We start from the raw sequence: 20054 nt of genomic DNA, 5'->3' as shown, positions 1-20054 counted from the left end.
TAACAGTATTGGATACCATAAAATACAGTACGGTAACACTGTTCCTTTTTTTCTCACAGTAACTTACAGGTTGCCAGTAAGTTACTGTAAAAACTACTTTTCATTTTTTACAGTGCATATTTGTGTAGTTCCAGTAGTTAGCTACATCAACTACATTGCAAAAAAAGTAATTAACTACTGAAAACACTAACTAGATTTGAATTTAGTTCAACTACCACCAAGCTACTGCAAAATGTAGTTAAATTACTAGTTGAACTACATGTAGTTCACTACTCCCTAACACTGGTAAAAAGGAACCAAAGTCATCCAATCAGAGAATAACAAACTTTTATTTCAACAGTGTTACACAGAGTTTGGGGTGGCTGTGGTGGAGACAACATTTTAAAGCTGCTAAAAATCTAAGATTATCTGCTATACACTGGGTCCAAAGAGCAAATTGATACCGTCATTGGGTTTGGTGAGGTTGGTCAGATTGCAGAGAGTGCTAAGGGCAGCGATCTCCTTTATCTACAGGTAAAAGATACAAATAGTGGCAATTTTGTGTTTCTTTTAGTTGTCAAAAAACCTCTGAAATATATTAAAAATATTTAAAAAGGGGCAAACAAACCCACCTCATCAACATCTAAATCAGTTTACAGATTGACAAAAAACTTTAAAAGATAGCAAAAAATATACGTTTCTACAAATATATTTCTGATGAATGATGCCAAAAAGTTATGGAAAAGCTAAAGTTTCCAAGCTGCCTAATGTTTCATGATTTTTTGTAGATTTTTTTTAAATTTAATTTTGTTTTCTGAGGGAGGTAGAGGAAAAGCACCTGCCCTTTAATGGAATGTTTTTGTTTTGACTGCATAGAGAAGAAAACGTGTTGGCACTGTAGTGCAATGTACAAAATGACACAGTGCTTCGTCCTTTGTTAGTCCCTTGGAAACTCACCCAATTAAATACAATTTGCTGTTCTTCCTTTTCCCCCAAAAACAGATAAACATTTGACTCTAAAGACAACATGGAACAAGACCAGGTCCAAGGCTAATATACCCACTTAGTCTTAATACCTGTCCACCTGCAACTGCATGAATACAGGAAGATAGATATTGTAAAGACTTTTTCATAACATTAACTGTCTGTACATACTAGGAATGTGAATACTACTCAACAATAAAAATGATCACATGATACATTCTATCTGGTTCTAATAATGGCAGATTTTTTTTCTTATTTTTGCAAAAAGCACAAAACAATTTAAACACGCTACAAATGTTAGCTAAGTGGTTCTCTTCTGAGTGATAAAAAAGGAAGGTGTGCGATGAAACACACAGGAGTTCAGCCTCGGTGTTGTCCGACGTAGTCTTCCCACCAGGTTGACTCTCGGTTTGGGAGATGACAGGAGTTTCTCAAACATCCAAGTATGAACTTCACAGGCTCTTCAGCTCTGCGAAAGAGAAAGAATAGAAGGATGGAATATTCAATTCAACATGAAGGAGTGTCGAGTACCACCAACTGGAGTAATTGTACAGATAAGGTCCAAATACCAAGTGTCTGGAGCTTTAATTGAAATCACCTAAAATAAGTTGGTATGGTAATGCAACTGCCTTGCACTGATTAACAGTGTATTATACAGTTGATCATATCTGCTATTTTTAACTATTCTAACTTAATTAGGAAGCGTTAATCTGCTTCGGCAAAAGTGGCTGAGTCGCCTTGAGCTAAAACAGCAGAAATTGGATTCTCATTCGATACTAGCCTACTGGGATTAAAAGACACCATGTCCTTAAGGCAAACCCAAAACCAGGTAGTACTCCAGCGCCTGCTTCAAAGTATTTTGATGAGCGAGGCATCTCTCATGTCCTGCCAGGTACAGTGCCTTCAGAAAGTATTCACACCCTTTGACTTTTTCCACAGTTTGTTGTGTTACAGCTTGAATTTAAAATGGATTCAATTGAGATTTTTTTGTCGCTGGCCTACACACAATACCCCATAATGTCAAAGTGGAATTATGTTTTTGCTGAATGGTCTTGAGTCAATAGGTATTCAACCCCTTTGTTATGGCAAGCTTAAATAAGTTCAGGAGTAGAAATTTGCTAAACATGTCACATAAATTGCATGGACTCAATCTGTACGCAAAAATAGTGTTTAACATGATTTTTGAATGACTACCTCATCTCTATACACCACACATACAATTATCTGTAAGGTCCATCAGTCGAGCACTGAATTTCAAGCACAGATTAAACCACAAAGATTTTCCAATGCCTCACAAAGGAGGGCACCAATTGATAGAGGAGTAAAAATACAAAAAGCAGACATTAAATATGCCTTTGAGGATGGTGAAGTTATTAATTACACTTTGGATGTTGTATCAATACACCCAGTCACTACAAAGATACAGGCGTCCTTCCTAACTCAGTTGCCGGAGAGGAAGGAAACTGCTCAGGGATTTCACCATGAAGCCAAATGGTGACTTCAAAACAGTTACAGAGTTTAATGGCTGTGATAGGAGAAAACTGAGGATGGATCAACAACATTGTAGTTACTCCATAATACTAACCTAATTGACAAGAGTGAAAGGAAGGGAGCCTGTACAGAATAAAAATACTCCAAAACATGCATCCTGTTTGCAACAAGGCACTAAAGTAATACTGCAAAGCAATATACTTTTTGTGCTGAATACAAAGTGTTATGTTTAGGGCAAATCCAATATAACACATTACTGAGTACCACTGAATATTTTCAAGCATAGTGGTGGCTGCATTATTTTATGGGTATGCTTGTAATTGTTAAGGACTGGGGAGTTTTTCAGGATAAAAAAGAAACGGAATGGAGCTAAGCACAGGCAAAATCCTACAGGAAAACCTGGTTTAGTCTGCTTTCCACCAGACACTGGGAGATGAATTCACCTTTCAGCAGGACAATAAACTAAAACACAAGGCCAAATCTACACTGGAGTTGCTTACCAAGAAGACAGTGAATGTTCCTGAGTGGCTGAGTTAAAGTTTTGACTTAAATCTGCGTGAAAATCTATGGCAATACCTGAAAATGGTTGTCTAGCAATGATCAACAACCAATTTGTCAGAGCTTGAAGAATACTGGGCAAATGTTCCACAATTCAAGTGTGCAAAGCTCTTAGAGACAAATCTGTAATCGCTGCCAAAGGTGATTCTAACATGTATTGACTCAGGGGGTTGAATACTTATCTAATCAAGATATTATTAATTTTTTTGACATATTTTTATTTTTTTACAAATGTTAGAATTTTTCTTCGACAGAGTATTGTGTAAATAGTTGACAAAAAAGGACAAATCCATTTTAATCCCACTTTGTAACACAAAGACAAGGGGTGTGAATACTTTCTGAAGGCACTGTAGGTAGAAAAGACAAAAGCACTTGATGATCTGACAAGAGCTGCCACATCATTCTCACTGAAGGGTACACACGCTGCTACACCAATCAAAGCGGCAATCTATTCTCAGCAGCCGCTGAAGTCATGCTTATTTTCCCCCAAATTCAGCAGAACTGGAGAGGATGACAGAGCTAACAAGCGGGAAGGGCTGGCTCTGGCTGGAGGTCTCTATCTGGTCCTCCTCTGAAATGGAAATGGTGGAAATAAATGTAAACTGTAATGTAAAGTTCCTGTGCATCGGACCACTGCCATGACGGTCTGAGCTCGCCAAACGACCCATGGACATACCACTATATGGACAGGGTGGAGGCAGAGTATTCACACCCCTTGCTAGTTTGTTCAGAGTAATACCATAGTAATGAAGCCATAGTATCCACCCAGCACCCCCGAATTGACTATAATTAACAATTGGCTCAAAGCCTCTGCCTTGCTGTGGGTACATTTGATCCTCCTGTGTGAATCCATTTCTTGCTCCTATTTGATGGGCCCATAGATACTGCTTTATGACTGAGGTGATTGAGGTGTATTCAAGACAATTCTCTGGGCTTGAACCAAGCTTTATGAGATTTCAATGGATTGGAATGGTTCCAACGCCAAAGGCTGACAAGGTCGAGTAACTGATAAAATAGCTATTGTGAAGTGCTTTCAAGCTAACAACCTACAGGGAATATTTGTTTTCTCTTCTCCTCCAGTACACCAGTTAATTAGCATTGTCATTAATCTGCTCTTCCGGTGTGTATGAGGTGTCATCTGTCTGGTGGAGAGTGTGCTGCCACAGTCTGCCAACACTGTCCATGTTAGAATACAGACAGTGATGTCACGAGGTTAGTGTAGCCAGTAAAACAAAACATTTTGACCAGAAAAAGTGATACATCTGCAGCAGTTTGGTTTGCTGACATTTTGTATGAACTTTACGATTCATCTCAAAATAGCTCAGTCATAAGTACAGACTGAGCGCAAACGGGGAGTTAAGAGAAAAGATGGAGAACTCAAAGAAAAAGACAAGGAGACAGTTAGTTCCACCCTGTGGGGGACTTATATCCGGCTGATGCATGTGATGTGCTGTCGGTTTGGGCTAGAAGGGCCACCGTAGACTCGCAGCAGAGAGGGACGATCCTTTACCACTTCACCCTATACCCCCTAATCACCACACCCCTGAGCCTCCTGGTGGCTTCTGTTCCTTACCTGGTGCCTCAGTCCTCGCCCTCCTCTGCCAGCTCTGTCTCTTTGTGGACCACCACCCGTGTCACTGACATGTCAGGGTGCTGCTCTTTGGCTTCCTTTATAGCCTGGGCCAAGGCCTGCCCGGGGTGGCAACGCCCCGGCAACAACACACCCAAAAGGAAAGGGAGACGATGGCATTAACGGAAATAAAGGAGAACAAAGGAACAGAAAACTAACAAAATGGAGGCGCTATGGATACAGATGAGAAAAGCAGCGGCGACAACAAAAAACGGCAAAACATAAAATGAAGACAAAGGATGGGAGGAGGGAGAGGGACATTCACATGGAAAGTACGGCTTGGACGTCTGCCCGTGCTTGTCCCTTTGGGGTTTGGGATGAACTTCTAATGTGGAAACATATGTTGTTGTGAATATTTGTGAGTTCAACAGGGACCTCTTTGCGTGGAGTGTATCTGTCTGCTGTACTCTTTAGTTTAATGACCAGATGAACTCTCATATGGAGGTATAAGACTCTTGACACTATAAATCAGAGAGCGAGGTCTTTTCACAGGGATCGATGCATCTCTTTCAGCTGAGACAATGACTGAAAACACTTAAGTCCTTATTGCCATTTCTAGTCTAAAAGGAGCAGACACCAGAGATACTGGGCCACCACATTGAATTCTCATTCTTGCTAAAATTGTCAATAATATATTCTCTCAGATATACCACATAACTGAACTGCACATATTATGAGTGGTTGACCTCAGTTGGTAGTATGGTACATTCTCATATTTCCATAAGTATAAATGTTCACTATATGGAAAATCTTGGACAGAAATGTAATAAGCCGACATCTTCCATTCAGTAATACAAGCTGCTGTGGTACACTGTGTAATTGGTTCCCACCAGAGGACGTGTCTGATTGGTGTGACTGACTTGACGCTCACCTGATCGTGGTCGATGTCTGAGTCTCCGGTGATGACAATGCGCTTCTCGATCCTGGTTTCTGAGAGACCACCTTTTAATGTCTGCAAACAGCCAAATGTTCAGGATAAGTACACAGACATACTGTATTAGTAAAACAACAAATCCTCCAGGCCCCGGTTTCCCAAAAGCATCTTAAGGCCAAGTTCATCGTTAGAACCATCGTAGGAGCATTGTTTAATCTCAGAGCTGTTTCCCAAAACCATCGTTACTAAAGTTGCACTTGAAAATGCTTGTTATTTACCGACTGCCTCAAACCAGAACAGCTAAGTGCGTCATTAGATGCTTTTTTGCCCTTCCACGTCTTTATACACAGAAGAGCTCTTCTAAACATATAATCAAGATGTTTATCTGTGACCGCTGATAACTTCAGAACAAAGTTTACTACAAATATGAAGTTGCCAAAGTCTTTGCAATTGTTACAACCAGCAAAGGGTAAAAATGCTTCAAATTAAAACTGAGATGACTGCATTAAAATATAAATACAGCATAGGCTACATAAGGCCAATATATTTCAATAATATTGAAATACATTTCATGTTCAATCAATTGAGTTCTATTTAGCTAATTGTAGGCTACGGTCTGTAATTTTCTCAATTTCAGGCCTAACATGCACAATGATATGGCCAATATTCGATTTAATACAGAGGATAGCCTAAGCGTTAGAATAAGCTGCCTCAATATTTGCAGCCATAGGTGATAATATCTATCTAGGAGCTGATCCAGAGGAGGCTTCCATTATGCACTGAGCCGAATTCCATGAAATTGAAATATGCGATCCTTAGAAGTACTGAATCAAGAGTATCTCCTTGCTCCAATGGAGGAGTATTTAAAAGAGAAAACAACCCCAGCTATGTGTATAAATGAATTTGGTGCCCGCCAGCAAGGGAGTAGAGGAAAACCAGAGCACTGTCCACTGCTGTTTGGTGTCTATTGATGCCAGGTGCGGCACACAAACTTGGGCTGGGGTTTGGCATCTATGAATCTGCACCAAGTCACAACAGAGGAATTCTGCCTGGGCTGGGTAAGTGCCAGTCACAGCCCCAAGCATCAACACAACAGACTACAGAGCAGGCTGCTCTTCATTTGCACACAGATTACACAGAATAATGCTGCCAGATGGGAATCCAGTCCTCCCTGCCAGAGCCCACAGTCTACATACCATGGCATTTACACAATGGACCAGGGAGAGCTGGGCTGTTACCTTGGTGATGGATGTGGCTTTGAGGTTACCATGGCAACGTGTGGTTGCCATGGTGAAGTGTGTGGTTCCCATGGTAAAGTGTGTGGTTCCCTTTTTGATGTGTGTGGCTACCATGGTGACGTGTGCGGTGACATGTAGTTACCTTGGTGATGTGTGTGGTGGTGGTGGTGCACAGTGACTCAGAGGTAATGGTTTGGGCTGTCATGAGAACGCCTGGTTCGCCGTCTCCACTGCCGTCCAGCTGGAGAACACACAGCGAGCCGATTAGAGCATCATATCGCCAGTCTGAACACTATCTATTTAGTGGTAGTGGGCCATCTGAGGAGTGGTCCTACCTGGGCAGCCTCGTACGTGATGGTCTTGGTCTCTGTGTGCACGATGGGAACCTCCTTAGTGGCAATCTCAGTCTTCTGGGCCGCAAACGTGTCTGAGATGGTCACCATCTCGGTCTTCACCACAGGAGGCTGGGGGGGCAGGGAGGGAGAGTCAGGACAGACACACACACACACACACTTCACATTTACCAAGGGCAAGGCAAACACAGCACAACCTCTAAAGCAGTAGGAACTGAACTCATGCACGAGCTGCAAATGAACATTACAAAAATGCACATAAGTATAAACTACAATCTCTTTGGCGTAACCATGCAACCATGCGCATGCAAGCTAAATTACCAACTGAAAAAGCAAAAAAATAAGCAAATGAAGCAAATAATAGAGGTTTTTGTAACTTTGATGTAACGGTACAATGCATTTTTGCTTTGATCTTTGCCACAGGCGACCAACAGCACGGTACAGACAAGCATTGACGTTCCCACAAATGAACGGCGTGACATTTAAGTAAGTGCTTGGGAGGACGAGTCCTTGAAGACAGTCACGGCGGAGACGAAACCCAATTAATGCCAGTGACCAGGCAATGACTCATCTCAACCAAGAACTTAGCCAAATAAAGACCCAATACAGGGAAGGGGACACACACTTCACATGCTGTAGCAAACACACACACACACAGGTGCCATGCATTGCACAACAACAACGCCTCCACTCCCACGCAATTCTCAGCGCCATCTCTGCCAGTGCGTTCACAAACACAGGGACCAGGGCCGACACACAGAGTAAAATAAAACACCAACAGAAACGTGGTGGACTGAGAGGTGGTGATGATTACAGTGAAGTAGTCTGGGGGACAGATCGACAGTAGAGGAGGGCAGCGCTTTGGCACAGATCCACAACTGAAGGTGCTGCTGGGGGATATTAGCCATTACTTCTTACGATTATCACTTATCATTTAACTTCCTTTAGCGAAAATTAGCCCAAGCAACCGCTGTGCAGGTGAAAGGCCTTCAGCGTTCCATTGCTGTGACGCTCAGGTGCTGAGCGACAGAAGCACGGACAGACAGCGTAGAGAATCAGCAGGCGTGCAGGTACAATATGAAGGTAGGTAGGCAGCTAGGTATGTAGTAAGTAGGTAGGAGGGAGGTAGGTGGGTGGTGGAGGTCAGAAGTGCGTAGTATGTAGCAGTAGGCTAGGCGGTGGGCCGTGCTCTGCACTACGCAGGTCTGGGAGACGGCAGCCATTCATTTACCTCAGAGCAACAAATAACCTGGGGGAGGCGCTCTGTCTCTGAGTGAGACGCGTCCCCGTTGACTCTGGGCTCCTCTTCCTCCTCCTCCTCCTCTTCCAGGGCCACGAGGCCGGGATGGCCCTCATGGGCCTCGGCGTGCCCGTTAGGGGCCTCGTAAGGGCTGACCAGGATGTCCTCGGTGCTCTCCTCCGCCACAGGGGCTGGTTGTGGTTCTGCCACTGAGGTTTCTTCCACTACTGCAGGGGCAGGCTGGGCCTCTACCTCGACTTTAACCACTTGCTCTGGGAGTGGTTCTGGTTCTGTAACTGGCTCTGGTTCTTCATTGACTTTCTGTTCCTCCTCCTCGGGCTCTTCTTTGATCTGGTCCACTGAGGCGCTGACGGTGACCTGGGGGTGGTACTCCCCCGCATCCTCCTCCTCGCTCTCACTGTGGCTGTCCGAGGACACGCTCACAGGCCTCTTCTGCTCCTCCTTAACCTTCTCCTTAACTTCCTCTATCCCTTCCTCTTTGGGCTTCTCGACCTCCGTCTCCATGGCAACGGGGGTGACCACCTCGTGGGTGGTGACGGTGACGGAGCCTTTGGGGGCCACCCTGATCTCCTCGACGACTACAGTCTCTTCTATCTCAACCTCTGCTGCCTGCCACGCCACCTCGCCGGATTTCGGTTTGTCATCTGCGCTCTACACCAGAGAACAAAAACAACAAACGGGATGGAGAGAGAACAACAGAAACGTAAAAGATGACCACACAACCCAACAAAGAACACCACCAACTGAAAAAAGGCAACGCAACGAACATAAGGAGGGATGGTAACCAGAAAAAGGAGAGAGAAATAGAGAGATGGATGGATGGCTGGAAGAAGAAATGGCTGAAATGAAAAAGGAGAGATGAGCTGGAGGTTAAGTGTATGTGTGGGGTGGGGGATGGAGGAGGGGCGGAGGCGGTGTTAGATGGGGGGACCACCTTGGCGACCGTGTCCACCGTGAGGTCAGGGAGAGGCTCCTGGGTTCTGGGTAGGGGGCTTCTCTGTGGAACGTAAAGGCAACCAACAGGCAGCGGTCACTCACACACATCAGCATGACATCAGGAATCTCTACGGTTACCATAGCACTGTACAGGTTCCCCGGGTTAGGAGGAGGGAGAGTGTCTCTCTGACATGCACAAACATTACCACCTCATTACCCATCTGTAGGAAGGGAACCTTTAACAGTTCTATAGCATATAAACATATTTAGTAACACAGACCACTCAAAGGAGACAGAACATGAGCATTCAGAGAAAGAAATGGCAATCGACAGAAGCGTATGAAATGACAAGAAAATATTCATGCCAAAGTTTATGGCCAGCCTGGTTTCCTCTATAATCTCTTACAGCGTGTGTGCAAAAATGAGTAGGTCATCTGCAAATACTTATAATTGCATCATATTGTGCACTGCCAAGCCAACAACACATCTAGTCACCATAATAGGTGTATACTACTTTGATTGTGTGTGGTAGTCTGGACTGGTCATGAACTTGGTGTGGCAGAGTTAAAGAGATGCACCATGCGACAATACATTAGTTGTCGCATGGGTAGCGACCTGATGTTTTGTTGGTTTTGATTCATCTGTATTGAGGACGACCTCGGCAGTGAGTGGAGCTGAGGCCATACGGCCAGAGGCAGTGACTACAGCGCCCTCTGCTGCTTGCCTAGTGGTAGTGCAGCCGGGATCAACCAGACCAGACTCGCACGCAAATTTACTGAATAAAATGGAGGTCATTTCCTCTTCCAAGCTCTACACAGGTTAGAGAATGACAAGGCAAAGATGTCAGAATTAGAGGAAGGACAGACATTACTGGAGAGAAGAGGAGTAGTCACTTTCACAAGCTAGTCTATACAAACAGTGCAACACAACAGAAGAGCCCTTAAAACTATCCAGTGGCTGAGTGAGTGAGCAGAGTGATTCAGTGCAGTTTTGAGACGGGGATGGTGGAGGTGTGTGTTCTAGGAATGAGGCAGCACGTCGGTAACACACAGACATACCACACACACTCTGTTTATCACACAGGTCCAGCACCAGGCCCAAGGCCTGTGTGTGAACACTATCACCTGCTTGTTGGGTGTAGAGAGAGTGACAAGAGGGACGAGTGAGAGGCAGGCATGCAGTACATCACTCAACACAGCCAAACATAAGTATGAAACACAGGGGGGAAATCACAAGAGGAGACACTTGAAGTAGGAACTCAAAAGTGAGGCTTGTCCAGCTGAAAGGAGGAGGAGCGGTTACACCAATGCACAAGTGCACGTGAATGACATTAAATACACAGTTGTGAAATTCAGCAGTGAAAATTGCAGCTCAAAGAAAGAAAAGCACACTTTAGACAGCACTGAGAAAGTCAATAAAAGCGTGCAAATAAAATTGCAACTCTTTGTATCATCAAACATTACATAGGCAGGGCAAAACTTGAGGAACACAGAAAAAAACAATAGCGAAAGAATATTAGGTGGCGCAGCATGACAATCAAATAATATGTGTATCTACAGCTCAGAACAGAAATACAAGAGATCACAGTGCTTCAGATGTGGACAGTCAGCCAGAGAACTAATCCGATTGGAGGCTGACCGTTCATAACAGCAACAGGGTGAAGTACAGTAATGAGATAAACTCAGCCAGCCATTGGCTGAGGGAGAAGAGAAGCTGACAAAGAATAGCATTTACAGGCAGATAGAGGAGCCCACAGAGGCCCCTGTGTGACAGTTGGGATTATGTGTAATATCTTTAAATCCACTTAACAGTCAGAGGGAGGCGAGGGAGAGAGAGACAGAGAAAGAGAGGGTGGGAGAGCGCGAGAGAGAGCGCAGGTGTGTATTCTAGTGACGTGTAGAGGACTGACAGGTGTTATTCTTAGAGTGCTCTACTCATCTGTTCGGGATAGTGGCGGGAGGGGGGAATTGCTGAATTAGTGGAATTAGGACAAGAGAGAGAAGAGGAGAGGGAGGGAGGAGGAATGGTGTTTCTACATCCCAACTGTCACATAATAATCAAACATATAGCGAGTCAGAACCAGGGGACTGAGCTTGGAGCCAGGGCCTCCCAGCAGGCTAGAGACAGATCAGAGAGAGGTGGAGACAGGGAGGAGAGTAGAGGACATGCAGGCAGGCTGGTGGGACAGGAGGACTGACGGTAGGAGGGACAGTAGGACACGGCTGAACACATACCCCTTGGGCCTGCAGACGCAGGCTTGTAGCCGGGCTGGCTGTGAGGCGCTTTTCCCACTGACTGGGACGCGGCTCAGGGGTGGCCTCCATAAAACTGCGCTTTAACTCGCTAATGCTAGCCTGATGTTTCAAAACATCCTCCTGAGTCTTATCCAGGTCCTAGCGGTGCCAGGAGGATGCCACACATAGCCATGGTGGGGGGTGAGGAGAGGAGGGGACAACAACGGACAACAGGTACATTAGTCTGGAAACCATGATAGTAACAGGATGGACGCCAAGCCTCACTGACTGCCCGTGTATGGCTAGTTTTAGTGTGTGTATGGGTGAACCATTTGTGACCGTATTCAGGATCATAGGTGTTTGCCGCTATTTCCAACCTCACAGTAGGTCCAAATAAATAAATAAAATAAATATTTTATTTATCCAGAAATGCCTTCTTGAAAATGTGAACTTTCATGTGCCTTAATTACAAACTTGTATGGGATCCGTAAATATGAATACAAATATTACAATTATAAGCTTAGTTTGGCCAAGGAGTCCTAGCTTCAAGTAATGAGTGCATTTCCTTAGGAGCCACCAGGAGGCGCTATCACTCAACATAATCTACAGGGTAGTAGGGGTACTGCTTCTTCATTGTCATTAGTGAGACTAAGAAAAAATTTACACACAGTCCCAATCGTGACCTCACTCTAATTAATGGATAACGATATCCAATTAAAAGCACTCTGATTTGAACTTGTTTTTGAACTTTAACCCTTTTAGAGAAGAGGAGGATGTAGAAAACATCCACACTGATCAAAGGTTGTGATGAGAGTGAGGCATCAGTGAGGTGAGGCTTTGTTAGGAGTTTAACCCTTTAGTTCAGTAGTAGCCTACACATGAACATCAAAACGTGGAACTGCCAGTGGAACCCAACCAGAGGGACCAATTTTCCCTTCGACACCGTTGAACAAGGGTTTGGCTTTAAAACGTGTCTCGCCGTCACACATTTCGACAGGTGTGCAATTATACACGGCATAAGGCACACGCTGTTGCCACGGTGATAGGCAACATGGAGTGTGGCTTCACTTTAAATACATTTACATTAACTATTTTTTATTTCCATTCAACATACTCCAGAAGAGTTGAAACGCTGTTCTCATTTTCTATACTTCAGGAGTCTATTCTAAGTAATTTCTCCTATCGTGACCTCAGTAAGGGAAGGTCATAATAAAGGTTTAGTTATTGTCATTTAATAGTGTAAAAATCCATTCTGGTAATTACATGGCGTAGGGCACCATGCCAGTTCCACGTTGCTAATGTGTGAGATTAGAGAGCACTCTGGGTAGGTTTAGTTGGTTATTACCCCATTACAAATTCACAACTCAAATCAAGCCAACCAGAGCAGAAATATCCCTAAATGGGTTAGGGAAACAAATTAGTCGGATATCACCGGAAAATACTAAATACACACAAAACAAAATCTACTCAATATTAGGGTGGTAATCAGCAGTCACCCTCACCACACTAAACTCCAAAACCTGTTGGGTCAGACATGCACCCAATCCCCATCCCTGTCACACATGCAGATTCATGCATTGGTGTTCAAACACACACACACACAGAGCCTGAGAGTGAAGAGGTAGACTGGAGTAGTCAGCCTGGGACAGGAGCCAAGAGGACACAGGCTTGGGCTTTGATTCCCTTTAGTTAGGCGCCAATAGATATCATAGTCTTACCAACCTCCAACATTAAATTGCTATGTCTGACATATATATTTTCCCCCTGCACTCTCAACTTTCCGCTCTGTGGAATCAAAAAATGTAGACATGAGGCGTTTGTGTAAAAAAAAAAACAGGACAGTGGAACTACAGAGCAGAGGCTGTGGAGACTGGGCCACAAGCACACTGAACGTCCAGTAGTGGTCAGGGCAGACCAGAATGGACCCTCTCCAAACCACACTTCACCTTAGCTGTGTAATACAACTCTAATACTAAAATGTGGACATAGAGAACACGTAGTCCTCACAATGTGGAGCTTATTTGGGTGTTAACCCTTAGAATGCTGCAGCTAAGGCAATCCAAAATAATGTCCTAACAGCGTTATGTGCAGCTTTGGTGGTGTGTGGTTGGACAGCAGTGTGTTGTACTCCTTTTCCCCCTTGAAATAAACACACCAAATACATCCCAGATCACAGTGGCACCAGCAGACAGAAAGAAACCAAATACAAAGCATACATTCCTGCCGCAAAAGTCAAACCCAGCCTACAAAATGAGGAGCAGTGAGGATGTGGAAAAACCCAGATGATTTATAGACAAATACACCATCAAACAACCAATCACACATCAAATCAATCAACCTGTTGGGAGGAGTCTGCCTCATCTCCTTTCATCTGTGAGTGCCAAGGAGAAAAGGACACGTTAGTTTGACACCTCCTGCACTGCCCATAGCTCTCTGTATATATGGTATTATAGATCATCTTAAAGGTGCAGTACGATGGCAAAGATGGCCGCTGCCCTCACAGACCTCAGTGCCCTCTGTAGGTGTGGCCGCCGCCCCTTCGCTAGGCTCCTCCTCTACCTGCATGGTGTTTGTAGTGGGAATGGTTTTGTTGGGGAGAATGAGAAGGTGAAATGGATGATGGGAAAGGCTGATTCCCAGCAGCACCACATAACGGTGCAATGTCATGTGACTGAGGGAGGAGCGGCCATGCTCCGCCCACATGAGAGTAAGGCATGATGGGACCGGGGGCGATTTTCTGAGTAGAGCTGATTTTACGTTTTTTGTTATTTTCTACTTTGTGTTTCTTATCGTTTTCAAAAATGGTGAGAAACTCTGGCATATTAAATGGCGACTAATAACACTGAAAAGGACAGGGGCAGGGGGTGCAACACTGCAATAACGTCCTTAAAGGCCAAATGTAACTTGATAACAGATATATACTGTACATCTATATATACACATCTACCTGTTTATCAACATTTACAGCCAAACGTACGGTGACACAGGAAATTATAATTTTACAACACTAAAAAGGTATACAAGGTATCATTTTCCTCTTATTCATTTAACAAAAAGGATTCATGACAGAGCAGCCAATACTGGTACAATATGAATGATTGTCATAAGAACTAATTTAAGATCTCTGGAGATTGGCGAAAGATTACAATTAAATGTGGTCATTTGACATCAAAAGGAAATCAAAGGTTTGGAGAAGAAAGGGAACAGGAGAGAGGAACGTAACAGGGAGGGAGTGCAGAACACGCTGAGGTGAGAGAGGTAGGGAGGTGGTGACATGGTGACACTTGAAAGGCCCTACACACCCTACGCAAACAGAGCGACGGAGCGTCGTACACGTTCCGTTCCAAAATTTGACACGCACAAAAGTACGTAGAGCTACGTAGAGAACGACGCGCCGTCGCTGCATTTGCGTAAAGGCAGCAGGGTCACACAGCTCTTCCTGCAGCAGGGAAGTGTGTGTGTCTGTGTTTTTGTCTGAGCAGAGCCTGGCCACGGGGCCGGGCGCCTTGGGCTCCAGATAGCACAGCGACAAGGCCAGGGGCAGGGCCAGGAGGAAGGCCAGAGCCAGGGACTGGGAGGCAGACAGCAGCACAGCCAAGATGAACATAAAGGAGGGCACCAGGGAGGGGGAGGAGAGGGGCAGGTAGCGCTGCAGCCCCACGGGGACCAAGCAGGCAGCACAGTCCTGGGGCAGACTGGGAAAGCAGAGGTAGCCTTCCTCATCCAGCAGAGAGAAGGGCAGGAGGCCCAGGCGCAGGCCCGTCAACATGCCCAGCAGGGAGAAGCCCAGCCTGGATTGAGCCGCAGCCTTGACCTGGGCAGGTGACCCTTCCTGGGGCTCTGAGCTACAGGCCAGGGGGGAGGGGGGAGGAGAGGCCTCTAGAGGCTGGTGATGGTAGTGCTCTGCTGCAGCCAAGCTGTCTGCATGCTGCTGCTGCTGAGGGGTACAATCAGGGTCCCAGATACCAGGGTAGTCCCCGTCCCCGTCTAGCTGGCCCCAGGACAGCGGGTCGTCCTCCGAGATGTCGGACAGAACGTCCAGCTCAGAGTCCAGTATGGGAGGGAGGGATGACATTGAGGAGGAGGAGGAGAAGGACAGGGGGAACATGAAGATCGACTGCACAGTGAGGGACCCATCGTTTCCCCGCCGCAGAGAGAGAAAGAGAGCAGTTCACATGTAGACACCATGCAGGAGGGGTGAGTAGGGAAAACACAAGCAAAACAACAACCCAGAGAAGAAAAATGTGTGTGAGAAATTATAAACGGTAACAGGAAATAGAGTGCACAGGAAAAGAGAGGAGAGGGAGAGAGAGAAACACACCATTAGTCAGTGAGACGTGTCAGGTCAGGGGTGCAGCAGAGTGACACAGGGGTGCAGACAAGAGGTCGCGGAGAAGGGGCAGTGTAAAAGGTCAGGGGTCAAAGGTCAGGGGGTGCTGGGGAAGAGGGGGGTGGGGTGTGAGGGAGGAGGGTCAATCACATTCTACAACTGTACAACAGGATTAGAGCTGACATCATTAGTGGACAGAGCGGCAGATTGAAGGCAGAATAGATAACAGGGGGAAGAAATTAAAGCAACCCAAAAACAGGAAGGTCTTTGTGATCGAGTTAGAGCACCGTTGTACTCTGGTCGTTCTCATTCAATTCAAATTCAAAACTCAATTACTTTCAGCTCTGTCCCCTTAACAACATGTTCACTTCCAGATAAACCCCTGAGAACCATACATCTACCCTGCCATGGCAGGACAACATCTGCCGGACATAAATCCAGTTAGTGGAGTCTTTATTAATATCACAATGGCAAAGGGGGAGAGGGCGCAGAGGTCCCATGGTCCTATCGGAGTACATTACCCCTTGCACAACTAAGACAGTGTCTCCAATGAGCTGGGCTTTAGCACTGAAGAGATGAGCCTCTGAATTCTTTGCTCTCAGTACCACAGGTTACATAATGACCTGAATACATGGCTTTCATGGCCAACTCACTGTAAGACTGAATAAGATCCTTTATACAGCTACCAAATGTCAAGCAAGTCCTAAACTCTTCGAATAATAACTAGCAGGGGCACGGAGCAGACAGTTCAAAATGGCATCCTATAGCTCTAGCGAATTCAATTAAACTCTACATTGCTACAGTGGCTGTTGTTTGACTACTAGGCTGAATGAGGGGGTTTGTTGGGTCGATTTTTCACAACGCAAAGAAACGCATTACACAGTAGATCTTTAGAAGAGGGACGTGGGACATGACAAAACCAAATGTACCAAGACTAAGTCAATATATTGGTTGGTTTCCATACAATCTAACAAACAGAACAATAGGCTAGTTATTCTAAGCTAGACAGTAGATATACAATGAATTGAGTTCCCTGTAGTGAAACCTTGGGGGCATTTCTTTGAGACAAATGAGATTAGGAACAGACATAGACAATTAATAACCAATCCAACAACAGGATATTTGATTCTACCTCGAAAGAGAAGAGATTGAGTTAGAGCATTCCCCTCCCTCCTCTCTCACCTTCGAGTCAGAGGAGAATTCCAGGCCAGGCTCCCTGCCGTTCTCCCCAGAGGTGGGGCCTGAGTCCTGGGCCTCAGTCAGGTTAATCACTGGAGCTAGAGAGGAAAAAGGAGACAACACACATCCAAGCTTTATATAACAATTATATTCTCCATTCTTTCACCCATACTTCAGATTGATCTTCAGTTCAGCACATCTTAATTCTAATGTCAAACTTGTGATAAAAAAACTACACAAAAAACAATCGATAGTCACATATCACAATATGGTAGCGTTAGCTAAAACTAGTCGGCTATACCTGCTCCAAAACGCTGGTATTTTTCATCCTATAGCTTGTTCTCCATCTTTAAAATATATATATATATATATATATATATATATATATATATATATAATTTATAAACTCAGCAAAAAAAGGAACGTCCCTTTTTCAGGACCCTGTCTTTCAAAGAGAATTCATAAAAATCCAAATAACTTCAAAGATCTTCATTGTAAAGGGTTTAAACTGTTTCCCATGCTTGTTCAATTAACCATAAACAATTAATGAACATGCACCTGTGGAACGGTCGTTAAGACACTAACAGCTTACAGACGGTAGGCAATTAAGGTCACAGTTATGAAAACTTAGGACACTAAAGAGGCCTTTCTACTGACTCTGAAAAACACCAAAAGAAAGATGCCCAGGGTCCTTGCTCATCTGCGTGAATGTGCCTTAGGCATGCTGCAAGGAGGCATGAGGACTGCAGATGTGGCCAGGGCAATAAATTGCAACGTCCATACTGTGAGACGCTTAAGACAGCGCTACAGGGAGACAGGACGGACAGCTGATCGTCCTCGCAGTGGCAGACCACGTGTAACACCTGCACAGGATTGGTACATCAGAACATCACACCTGCGGGACAGGTACAGGATGGCAACAACAACTGCCCGAGTTACACCAGGAACGCACAATCCCTCCATCAGTGCTCAGACTGTCCGCAATAGGCTGAGAGAGGCTGGACTGAGGGCTTGTAGGCCTGTTGTAAGGCAGGTCCTCACCAGACATCACCGGCAACAACGTCGCCTGGGCACAAACCCACCGTCGCTGGACCAGACAGGACTGGCAAAAATGCTCTTCACTGACGAGTCGCGGTTTTGTCTCACCTAGGGGTGATGGTCGGATTCGCGTTTATCATCGAAGGAATGAGCGTTACACCGAGGCCTGTACTCTGGAGCGGGATCGATTTGGAGGTGGAGGGTCCGTCATGGTCTGGGGCGGTGTGTCACAGAATCATCGGACTAAGCTTGTTGTCATTGCAGGCAATCTCAACGCTGTGCGTTACAGGGAAGACATCCTCCTCCCTCATGTGGTACCCTTCCTGCAGGCTCATCCTGACATGACCCTCCAGCATGACAATGCCACCAGCCATACTGCTCGTTCTGTGCATGATTTCCTGCAAGACAGGAATGTCAGTGTTCTGCCATGGCCAGCGTAGAGCCCGGATCTCAATCCCATTGAGCACGTCTGGGACCTGTTGGATCGGAGGGTGAGGACTAGGGCCATTCTCCTCAGAAATGTCCGGGAAATTGCAGGTGCCTTGGTGGAAGAGTGGGGTAACATCTCACAGCAAGAACTGGCAAATCTGGTGCAGTCCATGAGGAGGATATGCACTGCAGTACTTAATGCAGCTGGTGGACACAGAAATTGCTTTACTTTCGAAAACAAGGACATTTGTAAGTGACCCCAAACTTTTGAACGGTAGTGTGTGTGTGTGTGTATATATATATATATAGTGACCCAACATGTTTTCAGCACTTTTATTTACATGACTAATGAAAATTAATTTTCACATGCTCTCTCGTCTCTCTGCAGCAGACATAGTGAGCAATATGTTTGGAACATCAAATCGCATATAATAAAATCGCAGTATCGAATCGCAATACATATAGAATCGTGAGAATCACAATACATATCGGCACCCTGGCAATTCCCAGCACTGGCCAGCAGAGGGAATTCTAACCCCAGAGCACAGTTTAATCTGGTTCATATGAAAGATTCTTTACCCTGCCTTTTGTGGAGGACATAAGACCAGGAGGGCATGGATTCATCGTACATACCAGACATGGCTATTAGTTTTGGTATAGTATAAGGCCTACTTTCAATAGCTATTCAGATGAAAAGAGCTTAGAGAAAATGACACAGCATCAGTTCTTTGGCTAAATGCTAGATCTATGTGAAACTACAGTAATTGACATGTCATGAATAGCAGTAGTGTACAGTAGTGTATTTAGCAGTGCCAACACACACACTGATACAAGCAGACCAGACTGAGTGGTGCTGTCATGGATTCTTGAGGTTTAGATGCGAGGGTTTGATATGGTGGTGGTGTGATACGGTGGTTGTGTGATATGGAACCTGCTATCATCTGTAACCGACCGTGCCACCCACAGCACAGCCGCCACTCCCTGTATTGTTGTGCCATGTGTTGGGGGAAGAGAGAATAATTGATCCAGAAACCAGAACCAAATTCACCTCATCTAGCCCTGTCTCATTCAGAATCCCAGTCCCGGTCCCATACCAGCTGTGACTGTCTCTAAAGCTCTGGGGGCTTACTGGGTCTTTGTCTCAATCAAAGCAGAGAGAAGACTCCACAGTTGGCCAGATGGAGAACAAATGGTTCCCACCCTCTCTTCTCTTGATCGCCTCCTCTACTACAGAGGGACTAGAGGGAAATAATAGCGCAGTGCATTGATGATGAATGATCAAGAGGCTCCTCGGAGAGGATCTACATACAGGACGGAAAGAAGGAGTGAAGGAAGCAAAGAAAGGAGATTCCAGAGTAGGCCAGGTAAGCCCACAGCTGAACTGAGTAGAGTAACCCTTTAATAATGAGTGGCCCTAGTGCACTCTGGGTATTTGGGATATTTGATTTAGTTATCCTAGTACCTCTAAATTTACAAGCTACAGAGAAGAAGAAAGAAAGGCTAAATCCTTCGTCTCATTAAATCTTGTTGTAGGGTATTC

The 20054-nt window shown here is 45.1% G+C and overlaps 1 protein-coding gene across 20 annotated transcripts in view; it reads right to left on the bottom strand.

The window, feature by feature from the left end:
• Positions 1 to 310: 310 nt before the first annotated feature.
• LOC121548972 (protein 4.1) overlaps positions 311 to 20054 on the bottom strand; it is an 89355-nt gene continuing 69611 nt past the window's right edge. For 7 of the 20 annotated variants that reach the window (XM_041860684.2, XM_041860693.2, XM_041860692.2 and 4 more), the window contains 12 exons: positions 17051 to 17145; positions 14044 to 14097; positions 13877 to 13909; positions 11539 to 11697; positions 9920 to 10114; positions 9303 to 9365; positions 8339 to 9019; positions 7090 to 7218; positions 6897 to 6995; positions 5514 to 5594; positions 4586 to 4728; positions 311 to 1432 (listed from right to left, as the gene is read on the bottom strand). In XM_041860684.2, coding sequence (XP_041716618.1) covers positions 4594 to 4728; positions 5514 to 5594; positions 6897 to 6995; positions 7090 to 7218; positions 8339 to 9019; positions 9303 to 9365; positions 9920 to 10114; positions 11539 to 11697; positions 13877 to 13909; positions 14044 to 14097; positions 17051 to 17145 — 1724 coding nt within the window. In that variant the 3' untranslated portion in view covers positions 311 to 1432; positions 4586 to 4593. The other 13 variants (XM_041860691.2, XM_041860704.2, XM_041860695.2 and 10 more) reach the window with 13 other exon arrangements.

Source organism: Coregonus clupeaformis, chromosome 33 (assembly GCF_020615455.1).
Source record: "Coregonus clupeaformis isolate EN_2021a chromosome 33, ASM2061545v1, whole genome shotgun sequence".
In the NCBI taxonomy this organism is placed as follows: Eukaryota; Metazoa; Chordata; class Actinopteri; order Salmoniformes; family Salmonidae; genus Coregonus; species Coregonus clupeaformis.
The sequence above is the reverse complement of the archived record's forward strand: the minus strand, read 5'-3'. Positions and strand labels throughout refer to the sequence as shown.